Source organism: Cyprinodon tularosa, unplaced genomic scaffold (assembly GCF_016077235.1).
Source record: "Cyprinodon tularosa strain WSP-4 unplaced genomic scaffold, ASM1607723v1 ctg232, whole genome shotgun sequence".
In the NCBI taxonomy this organism is placed as follows: Eukaryota; Metazoa; Chordata; class Actinopteri; order Cyprinodontiformes; family Cyprinodontidae; genus Cyprinodon; species Cyprinodon tularosa.
In genome coordinates, this window is record NW_024038870.1 from 893,008 (window position 1) to 904,668 (window position 11,661).

At 37.6% G+C, this 11,661-nt stretch overlaps 1 protein-coding gene across 2 annotated transcripts; it reads right to left on the reverse strand.

The window, feature by feature from the left end:
* Window positions 1-1,545: 1,545 nt before the first annotated feature.
* On the reverse strand, window positions 1,546-11,627 carry ciapin1 (cytokine induced apoptosis inhibitor 1). Of its 2 annotated transcripts, none has more exons than XM_038286928.1 (9): window positions 11,535-11,627; window positions 9,779-9,941; window positions 9,409-9,552; window positions 8,369-8,448; window positions 7,906-8,068; window positions 6,407-6,477; window positions 3,772-3,893; window positions 2,220-2,301; window positions 1,546-2,130 (listed from the first exon to the last, which is right to left on the reverse strand). In XM_038286928.1, the coding sequence occupies exons 2-9, from the start codon at window positions 9,933-9,935 to the stop codon at window positions 2,020-2,022; spliced, it is 930 nt and encodes a 309-aa protein (XP_038142856.1). In that variant the 5' UTR covers window positions 9,936-9,941; window positions 11,535-11,627; the 3' UTR covers window positions 1,546-2,019. The 2 variants fall into 2 exon arrangements, with proteins under 2 accessions (XP_038142856.1, XP_038142855.1); XM_038286927.1 differs by having other exon boundaries at window positions 6,407-6,480.
* Between the last annotated feature and the right edge of the window lie 34 nt (window positions 11,628-11,661).

Below are 11,661 nucleotides of genomic sequence, written 5' to 3' on the forward strand. Positions count from 1 at the left end.
CATACATTACATACAAACTCATATATTTCAGATGTTTATTTTGTTTAATTTTGATGATTACAAATGACAACAAATGAAAATCTCAAATTCATCATATCAGAAAATTAGAATATTGTGAAAAGGTTCAAAATTGATGGCCCCTGGTGCCACACTCTAATCAGCTAATTAACTCAAACCACCTGCAAAAGCCTTTAAATGGTCTTTCAGTCTAGTTCTATAGGCTACACAATCATGGGGAAGACTGCTGACTTGACAGTTGTCCAAAAGACGACCATCGACACCTTGCACAAGGAGGGCAAGACACAAAAGGTCATCGCTAAAGAGGCTGGCTGTTCACAGAGCTCAGTGTCCAAGCACATTAATAGAGAGGCGAAGGGAAGGAAAAGATGTGGTCGAAAAAAGTGTACAAGCAAGAGAGATAACCGCACCCTGGAGAGGATTGTGAAACAAAACCCATTCAAAAATGTGGGGGAGATTCACAAAGAGTGGACTGCAGCTGGAGTGAGTGCTTCAAGAACCACCACACCCAGACGTATGAAAGACATGGGTTTCTGCTGTCGCATTCCTTGTGTCAAGCCACTCTTGAACCACAGACAGCGTCAGAAGCGTCTTGCCTGGGCTAAAGAGAAACAGGACTGGACTGCTGGTGAGTGGTCCAAAGTCATGTTCTCTGATGAAAGTAAATTTTGCATTTCCTTTGGAAATCAAGGTCCCAGAGTCTGGAGGAAAAGAAGAGAGGCACTTCATCCACGTTGCTTGAAGTCCAGTGTAAAGTTTCCACAGTCAGTGATGGTTTGGGGTGCCACGTCATCTGCTGGTGTTGGTCCATTGTGTTTTCTGAGGTCCAGGGTCAACGCAGCCACATACCAGGAAGTTTTAGAGCACTTCATGCTTCCTGCAGCTGACCAACTTTTTGGAGATGCAGATTTCATTTTCCAACAGGACTTGGCACCTGCACACAGTGCCAAAGCTACCAGTACCTGGTTGAAGGACCATGGTATCCCTGTTCTTAATTGGCCAGCAAACTCTCCTGACCTTAACCCCATAGAAAATCTATGGGGTATTGTGAAGAAGAAGATGCAATACACCAGACCCAACAATTCAGAAGAGCTAAAAGCCACTATTAGAGCAACCTGGGCTATCATAACACCTGAGCAGTGCCACAGACTGATCGACTCCATGCCACGCCGCATTGCTGCAGTAATACAGGCCAAAGGAGGCCCAACTAAATACTGAGTGCTGTACATGCTCATACTTTTCATGTTCATACTTTTCAGTTGGCCAACATTTCTATAAATCCTTTGTTTTTATTGGTCTTCAGTAATATTCTAATTTTCTGATATGATGAATTTGAGATTTTCATTTGTTGTCATTTGTAATCATCAAAATTAAACAAAATAAACATCTGAAATATATGAGTTTGTATGTAATGTATGAATATAATATACAAGTTTCACTTTTTAAATGGAATTACTGAAATCAATCTACTTTTTCATGATATTCTAATTTTATGACCAGCACCTGTAAATGAAATGAAAACATCACTTTACTTTTAAACTTTTCACCTTAGTTTATTTGTATTAAATGATGACTTCATTAACATAAATACGCTTCAGTTGACCAGTTTCAATGCAGCTTTCTGTCCCATTTTTAATAATTGGTTACAATAATGAAACGTGACTGAAAACAAAAACCCACACCTAAATCCGATGGTTTCGTCACTGTATCATCTGAACATATGCTAGTTATCACTTGCATGAATCCATTTGACAAATGAAAAATCCGGTATCCTCTGATGCTGCAGGTATCAAATCACAGTGAGCAACAAATATCGAAACGTTCTCCTTTAACTTCAATCTTCATTCCTGCTTTTTAATAAATGTGAATTCTCCTGTGCAGTTGTCCAGATATTTTATTGGGATCCATATCAGCAGTTATGCATGCTGAAAACCTCAGAGGGTGAATGGAGAACAAAGGAATGTTAAAGTCCTGAAGCCTGAGCTGCAGAATCTTTCAGCTTCAAGCGTCAGTCAGCGTGTTGTTGTCAAGGACTATCTTCTCTCCTGGTTTGAACGCTGGCATTCCCAGGTACGGGCAGCTGGCACAGCGGAAGGCATCCCCAAGGTAACACTGAACACACAAAATAACACAATCTTTGTGAAAGATGATAAAAAAAATCTTTCACAGGAAAACGGGAGGATTGAAGCCAATTTACTCACACTTCCACATGCAGATTTTGGAAGGTTGGATTTCTGTTTTTCTTTATTCTCCTGATCCAGTTCTTCGGCAAGCCCACATGTGCTGCACAGTGACAGTAGAGAATAAGTTATATTATTATTACAAGTCTAGAAAGATTGCACAATTATATCAGATGAAGAAACGTTTGGACCTTAACTCAGACATGGGACACGTTTAGGTTTCGAACAGAAATGTCAAATACTCTTTGTGTGTAAATTGGTGTTTGTTAACTAGTCTCTTTTGTGTGTATTTTGTTCATTCATTTGTTGTTGTTGTTTATTCTTACTTGTAAAAAAAAAAAAAAAAAAAAGGTCTGAAATAAATTCCTATTCATTTATTCACTCACTCTACCGAGTAATATCTCAGCTCTGTCGCAATCTTGCCAAATGCTTCAAATAGAAACAGTATTATTTTGTGACCTCAACATCTCAGCATCAGGTTCACTTCAGATCACTGCATTCTGAAAATTAAATAAAACTTTATTTATATCCATTTATTCCCAAAGTTAAATTCAACAGCAGAGCAAAGGCCGGGTTATACTCCTGCAGCAGTGTGTTGCAATGAGCTTGTCCCAGATATTTTTTTATTTATGCCCAATATTGAAGGGTGGTCTGTGCTATGTTTATTCTACACCACAACGCAAGAGGGAAAATCACGAACTAGCTGTGGGTCTCGATACGGCCGAGGCTGTAAGGAAGTGGGGGCAAGTTTGTGCGACAACGGAGGGACATGAGGGCGAAAAAGAGCGGGGATCCAGGTGGAAAAAAGGTCCAAGCGTTCTCACCCACAAGTCATTTTCTGCAATGGCAGTCATACAAACAAAACAAGCCGGTAAGGTACCAAACAGGAAATACGCATAGTGTAGAGTGGTTGTAGATTTGACCAATCAGAGGCCTCCTGTCTGCAGCACCGTCTGCGGTCACCTACAATTTCGGAGTGTCTGCGGAAAGGCAGGGGAACCTTTGCGTTCACTGCGACACAGACGAACTGGTTTCTGAGCATAAATCAGTCTTAAGGCAGGCATGTTTGTAGAGATTAAAACACAATTAAATCACCATTTTACATTACTAAAAGGCTGAAATAGAAGAAAATATTTCATCCAACTGGAGGATCAGCCAGTTAGGCTGCTCTGCTTCCACCTTTCAGTGTTAGCTGCTCCTGTTTTTGTTTTGTCGTATCATTTCATCAAACGCCTAACAGCATTCGCTAAATTGGATAAAAGTTTCAACCCTTTGTACCAGATTCTTGAGGTATTCAGAGCATTAACTGACAGGTGATTTCACCAATTCTGTTATTTTAAAGCAGGCATCCCTAAAGTTGGTACTCGAGGACGCTGTCCTGCAGGTTTTAGAGGTATCCCTGCTCCAACACAGCTGATTTACACCAAGAGTTGATTAACAGTCTTTTGCTGAACTGCAATCACCAGAATCATACTAAAGCAAGAGAAACCGCTAAAATCTGCAGGACAGCGGCCATCGAGGACCGACTTCAGGGATGCCTGTTTTAAAGTGTTCCTCTGTGTTGTGAACATACCAGTTCTTGCAAGCTTTTTTCTTCTTGCTGGCTCCTTCTCCACAGCTTGTTGCTTTAAGAGAAGCTGGGTCTGGCTTCTTTAGGTCATCTTCATCAAGCAGAGCATCAGAGTCCAACAGATCCTGGAATAATGACGATATTAGTAAAGGCTATTTGTGAGAAAACTAGTGATGTGTTAGTAAAAATAAACTTCATATTTTCCACTCCACTCTCCAGTTTGAACTTTTTATTAGAAGGAAGAGTCCCTCCTGATTCAATCACATGGAGTTAAGACTTCCTTGGAACAGGTTGGATTTTAAAATTAAATGGAGATTCTGAACAGAGCTTACATCAATAACAATTAACACCAAAACTCGTCTTTAAAGTCTTGGATAACAAGCCTGTGGTCTCATTTCTTTATTATAATATAAGCCTTTCACGTCTGTTACTACATCATATCAAAGTTTAGTAATTGTGTTCAACTGACCAATTCATTTTTTCTTCAAATTGGATCCGATTCCATTACTTGAATTTTGATGTCTGCAGATCTTTTCCAATAACATACCTAAGAATAATTTAATGTCATCACTACGAGTAACTACAAAACGTATGAATTTACACTTGTTCTTAGTATGAAGATAAGAAAAGGAAGCCATAAAAACAGAAAACGATGTTAACAGGGAAAAAAAAAACACCCTGAAAGCAGCTGTGAGTGTTAAAACTAGTGTTGCGCCGATGCCATTTTTTGGCCCCGATACCGATACCCGATACCTGGGTGTGCAGTATCGGCCGATACCGATACCATAATAATGTAAAATAATTGCCATTATGGCTTTGTCAAGCTGCTGCCTACCTTTGTGAAGCAGGAAAAAAATCTAATACAAAGTGAAACCAGTAGAACTTTTTATTGCCTACCTGGAATGGGTGACAATAGTTGAATAAACTTATGGCTCTCAAAATGGTATCGGTGCCCTATTTGTTGGTACTCGCCGATACCGATACCACCATTTTAGGGCAGTATCGGGGCCCCGTCCGATACTGGTATCGGTGCAACACTAGTTAAAACTGGCTGTATTTATTAAATAAAATAAAGACACCCATGAAGGGGTAAACCTCTCAGTTATTCAAGAGACTTTTTAAAAAGTCTGTCAGGATTAGGGGTGAGTATTGGCATGGGTGTTGCGATACGATGCTTGTCACGATACTCTGGTCACGATACGATATTATCACTTTATTGCATTATATCATATATTGCGATTTTTTTTCCTGCTATCAAAATTAAATGCATAGATAAAAAAGCAACCTCTTTAGATGTTCATCAGATGATATTGATGGTTGAGTTATTTTGTTATCCATGTTGTTTGGGGTTTAAGTGCGTCCATGTCTTCCACTGTGAACGCCTCAACAATAAATAATATGCTTCACCGCACAGCAAAAGGGTGCCACAGCGCCATCTGCCAGAGTGGAGGAACAAAGGTAGCCCATTTTCCCTCAGTTTTAGGTAAAAAAATTTTCCTTTAAAAAAATCGATACTAGGAACTAAAAGATCGATATCATATCAGGCAGCCAAAAATCGCGATATATTGCCAAAATGATTTTTTTCCCACACCCCTAGTCAGGATCAATTTTTTTTTTTAGCTTTTACCCATGTTATAATGGTAATAGGTCAAAATCTGGTACAAAGTAGTGTTTCGCTTGATTCATGAATCCAAGTAATCATCAAGAATTGTGCTGTCTGAGCAGCAGCCCCTCCCTGACAGATGGAGAATATCTTTAAGTGCGCCCCCTCCAGGAAACACCTGCTTTAACCGCGCCATACCGCCACTATAAGCAAACACCCACTTTCTCCCATCATGGAGGGATTCTGTGAGGCAGAGCGCCACGACTCTGGCTCTGAGTAAAGACTAAGTGGCTCTTTTAGCAGCTGATATGGCGACTTTTAAATAGTTGAAATCAGTTTTCTCTGGTCTCAGCCTCGTTCAGCCTTCACAAATGGTGTGATACGGAACCATTTTGAAATTGGAGGCACCCAGATAGAGCAGTTGCTTCACTTTGACGGTAACTTAATTTAAATTCATTATCGAAACAGACTGAATACATCTGTCCCTACCGATCGGCCCTATTTTCACAGTAAGCCAATCCAGAAATGTCTTTAGTTTAGATATGGATGTTCATATGGGATTGTTGTGTCTCTGTTCTGGTTCACCATTTTCTGCTTGTAAACAACAAAATAAGTCTGAAACTGAAGTCCACAGACATAGTAACTTAATTTTCTTTTTGAGAGCAACAAGTCCAGGCTGTTAATTACAATACTGGATTTTCTGAGGATATTTCAGTGTTTATATAGGCAGGTTTTTCTCTTCTTAGCTCTGCAGCTGAAATTTACAGCCACAAATCAGTATAACTACCATTAATTTGTTGTAAATCATGAACACCAATTAATTATGTGTAGGGCTAAACCTGAGTGCTACACATTATTAATCTGCCAGGTTAGCGTTAAATCTCCTGAGAAACAAAACTTAACTCTAAGATCCTATAAAATCTAAATAAAATAAACACCCAGAGACGTCCTCATTTTCAGCTCTGTTAAATTAAACCAGCTAAAATCAGAATTATCAAAAATCTAAATCCTTTTTTATCATGAAAGTGAACTCACCACATCATCATCGATGTCGTTGGCTGAAAGCATCCACATTTTCTTTGTGCTGGGATCCAATGCAGGTTTCTCTGCTTAAAAAAAACAAAAAACAAAAAAAAAAACAGCTGATTATTATAGATATTAGCTAAAATTAAACTGTTTTCGATATAAAAAGAACCAAAAGAGTAAAATATGGTTAAAAAAGTATTCACAGATCTGTAATATGTGAGATGGGAAAAACCTAACATTCTTTATTTCACACTGCAGGTCTTGCTGCTTAATTTAGAGTTTTTTTTCTCACTGCCATGCACATGTGATCACTGTCAGCAGGGCCGTCACTGAAACTGTGCGTTGAATTCAACTGTCAATAGAAATGCCCAATAAAGCTTTATTGAAAAAAAAAAATAAATTTCTTTGTAGTGAATGCTGGTGTCTCCATGGTAAACTTAAGCAACAGCATCATGATCACATCACTAACAAAGAAAGAAGACAAACAGCACAACTATTACCAACAGGGGTTTGCAAAGCTATTAGTGATGCTGCTGCTGTTGTTCTGTCAGTTGAGCATACCCGGTCAGACCAGCATACGAAAAATAAACTTTAAACTACCTCAACGGGCGTGTAGTCATTGAGTCATGTACAAAAAAACTATTTAATGACCTACTTTTTGGTGTGTTTTGAAGCATATGGCAATCTGACCATAAGTAGATTTTTTTTGTACATGACTTAAGGGATAGACGCCCGTTGAGGTAGTTTAAAGTCTGTTTTTCGTACAAAACTAAAGGGATAAATGCAAATTTGAATTCTTGCACATGTATATTGACTATGAGTATGCTGGTCTGGACTGATATGCTCATCTGACAGAATACTGTCACCGTGGATGTGTAGCAGGAAATCTGAATGAGGGGAAAGTTGGATAAAACATAGTATGACCGTTCAAACTACAGATGCTTTAAAATGTATCTATCATTAAGTTCTACGTATGATAGTGGCTCAAATTGGATAAAAAAACTTTTTTGGGAGGATGAAAATCTGAGAAATGAGTCATTCAAACAACAATGAAAAAGTGGGAAATTAGTAGTTATGGGTAAAAAGATCAGATTTAGGTTAATTTGCCTGCAGTGTTAGTGTAAACAAAGTGCTGCGATTTCTGATAGGGTCGCCATTTTTTTACCTTGTTTAGTTATTTAATTCTTAAATAAAATCAAATGGATATTAAAATTAACAAATGTAAGTCAGGCTGCCGTCTTATATGACCAATTTAGTTTATAATGCAGGTTAAGGACACAACATTCGTTTAATCTTTTTATTTCAATTTAATTACCATTGGCTATACGATTATGGATAAACAAATTATAATCAGAGGGATTAATCAATTAGTAAGATAATTATTACTATAAAAGGATTTATGACATCTAAGAGTGAAGACAACAAAATGTAAAATTAAATCCAAGTTGTGAACCAAATCAGCAGACAAGCAATCTGGAACCATCCAACAGTTTGATCTGTAAACTTACCAGGCGTCTTTTTTCCAAAGGACAGTTTTATCTGGCTGGACGATCCCACCTCATAGTTTGGTTTGGAGGCAGATATGCGCACTCTAGACAGAGTGTTTCCTTGGTAACCAGTGCTTCCTTTGACGGAGTTCAGTGCCTCAGGACTAAGTTCTGTTTTACTTATCTGAATGAATAGAGAACAGAAGGATCAGCCGATTTTAGGGGGAACTTTTTTCAGCACATTTTTTTTTTTTTACCAGTTTTATTAATAATATAAAAACAGCAAAAGTGCAAAGAGAGAGATCATGCAAAATTTAATAAGTATTCAGACACTCATGGTAGAAGTTTCCCAAATTACTATTTTTACCCACAGCTTGATATTCTGATTTAAACTGTTTTTTTAGTACTGATTGTTTCATTTGACTGATAATTCTCCCAATAAACTGACCCTTGCTTTTCAGCAGGAATCCCCCCAGTGACTCACCTCTGTCACTGACATAAAGCCAGACAACTTCAGAGCGGACACGAGTTTCTCTGCAGTCCTGATACTTTCTGCTTCTTTGCCTGTAAAACAGCAGAATTAAGTCAGATTCAAACACATCAAGATAACTTTACAAGCTCAGGTTTTTGAGCAGGTCTGTATCTGTGTTTAACAACGCCATGCTGTACTTTTAGTTTTCAAACATAAAGTTGACATTAAAGGATTCATTTCTGAGAAAAGAGAGTAAAACTGTTAATGTGACATAGTCCAGATGTATACCGTGTAAAATTAAATTGAAATACCAGTATCCATCTGGAAAGCTGCCTGTTAAATGCGTTGGCATTTTAAAAAAAATGACGCATTAAAAAAATCCCCATCAGCATCAAACATGTTCAGTTTCTGCCCAAATATTTTCTTTTTGTTGTAGATTTTTTTAACAGGGATAACTAGGATCATACAAAACTGCCCTTTTAAGAACTTTGTTCTCTAATCTCAAACTCGGCATCTTTTCATCCATTCCTGCAATAAGAAGTTTCTTTTGACTGGATATGATTAAACTTTTAAGCTCCTCGGTATAAAATAAATATTTTGATGGAGATGAGGAATCTGCTTTCTGGTCTGTTGAAGTACCAATAGTTTGCATCCAATCTTTTAAATGAACGGTGTTAGTTTTTAGGAATATATAAGAATTATGCTATGATTTCTAGTTACCGGTCTGTCGTAAACCTTCTTTTTCCTGTTTGGTGTGATTGCAATTGCGGATCTTGACCTGCCTGAACCAGAGCGGAACAAAAAATAGCTCTGCTCCGTATTTTGACGGTGACGGATGGAGAAGACGTACGTGGACGGTGATGTATGGAGGAGTAGCGGTTTATGTGGAACAGCTCTCATTGATTAACATGACAGACAAATATTCTGCACAACGTATGTGAGCGGGGCGGAGCGCTGACAGAGTATTTGGAATCTGGGGGTTAGGCAGCTGCCACAGCAGCCCAAACCCTGATGCTACTGAAAAACCATCTGAAAGCAATGATTTGTCTTACTTGCAACTGGTTCATCCAGAACCAACTTCCCACCAGGTTTCAGCACTTTGACCATTTCAGCTAAGCAGTCTGAACTGTGGATGGAGGAGCTGTCGGTCAGAAGAGACGACAGCACCCAGTCAAAGGAAGAAGCTGTGTGGGAGGCTGTGACAAAGACAGGAAATAGAGAAACTACTGTAAGACTATTAATGCTTAATATATGTCAGTTCCTTACTTAAAATTCTAAATAACTGCAGGATAAATGTTACTTTAAAAACTTACCATTAACTCTATATGTTGTGAAATTAAGAATCATTTTAAGTAACATTAAAATCTGTGTTTCACCAACTAAATTAGATTGTTTGATTAAGTCGGAGGGAATTGAACTCACAAAGTGACAGCCTCTCCATGTTCTCCACAGACACTTTTCCGTCAGCGCCCACAGCTGCCCCCAGTTCCTCAGCATATTGTTTCAAGGCTTCCGGTGTCGACGGCTGAGCCCACACCAGCAACACTCTTTCTCCTGCTTTGATGCCAAGGTCTGCCATGATTTCCTGGTAAAAAGATTAGGGAAAGTTGTTTCCATTTTAAAATCAATTGAGAAGTTGACTGCTCATTAAATCAGTGCAATGGAAACAAAAAGCAATTAGGGTAAATTCCAGAAAACAATCATTACATTTAGGGCTTAATCTAAACAAGCACCAGATTGGGTTTTATTTGAAAAAAAGAAACATCACTGCTGGTGGTCCTGAGGTCTTTTATTCTTTCCAGCTGCACTTTTAATTATAACGTTCAGGCAACAGAGAAAATTGCAGCCAGTATTTATATAGCAGCAACGCAAATGCTGGGAGAGTTAAATAACAGCTTACTGTCCTGATCCTCAGTCTGTCAACAAAGCAATTCAACGTCACCCATCAATTTTACATCACACAGGTCTTTAGGTTCAGACCAAACTCCCATGGAGAAAAACGACAAGGGCTTCCCATAATATCAGATAATTGAATCAGTTTAAACATATTTTCTATCTCTCTGCTTCTCGAACTTTGGTCAGAAGATTTTCAGTGACCCTTCAAAAAAAAAGACCAGATCTAAATCAGAATCTTATTTGGCTCTGGATTCATTTTCAGATTTCTGAGCATCAATCTGATAAAAACCCTTTGTCCTATTTTTGTTTAAGAAAGTACATTTTCTAATTACATAAAAAAGCTGAAGTGTGTACATTTTTTTAAACTGCTCTCAGCTTGCATATTTAACATAAAAATTTACTTTGGAAACTCTGCAGTCCTCTTTCTAAAAGTAGTGAAATATATTTCTTAAAGTACATATAAAAGTAGATTAAATTTTTCTTCCCCACACCTATTCAGATCATAATAACGCTGACGAAAAAAACAGTTTTTAACACTATAGAAATCCTTATGTGTCTTTATATTTTCCCAATATTAATAAATAATATTAGTTATTTACTTCTTCATTACCGGTAATGTTTAAACAATTCACTCCTACTGCTAAGTATTTAGTCTAATTCCATACAATTTATCAGCAACCTTAGTACGAGTAGACAGACGATAGTAAAAACACTTAGGCCTATAAGAAAAAAAACAAATACTGTAAAGTAAAAAAAAAAAAAACAGAATATTGATGTAAGAGGGGTATCTAAGAAAAAAAAGTCCAGTTAAATACAGTGGATATGGAGGTCCAATTAGAAACAAATGCATCGGTTTAAATAATGTCTCAATATTATCAAGTTATATAAACCCTTAACCTTAAAGCCTTAATTTAATCCAGACTTGTATACGTCTGATCTTCATCGACCTTCGCTGACAGACTATCTAAAATGTTCTGTTAAACTATATGCTATGAAACAAATCTATTACTTAAAGATCAGAGTATATGGAAAATGGGTTTAGTACCAATAATGATAAAACTAACTTATCAAAAGTAAGAAATCTTCGTCACAGTGACGCAGTTTGTAACCGTTAGTGACACTTTTTAGGGTTTAACGCGCTATTCACGCACTAAGAGGCTGGTTCTACGTTATAAACCGGAAAAAAATTAATTAGCTTTTTAATTACAGATGAAAAATCCCACTAAGTACTATAATTACCACACTAAAAAATAAAATAAAATGATTTTCCTCAATGACTCACCTGCTCTCCTGACTGCAGTTACAAAAAATGTCGCTTGAGCAAACCGATAATAAGTGTTTCCTGTCTTAAATTTTCAAAACACATGTATTTTTAAAAGGTCTCTTTTGTAGTATTTAATGTAAGTAAA

Bases quoted from the DNA above. Each gene is read 5' to 3' on its own strand.
- ciapin1 (XM_038286927.1), bottom strand. From the start codon at position 9,935: ATGGCAGACCTTGGCATCAAAGCAGGAGAAAGAGTGTTGCTGGTGTGG. The intron at 8,069-8,368 runs GTGAGTCACTGG...CTATTCATTCAG, and splicing joins GCTTTATGTCAGTGACAGAG to ATAAGTAAAACAGAACTTAG. The intron at 2,131-2,219 runs GTGAGTAAATTG...TTGTGTGTTCAG, and splicing joins CAAAATCTGCATGTGGAAGT to TGTTACCTTGGGGATGCCTT.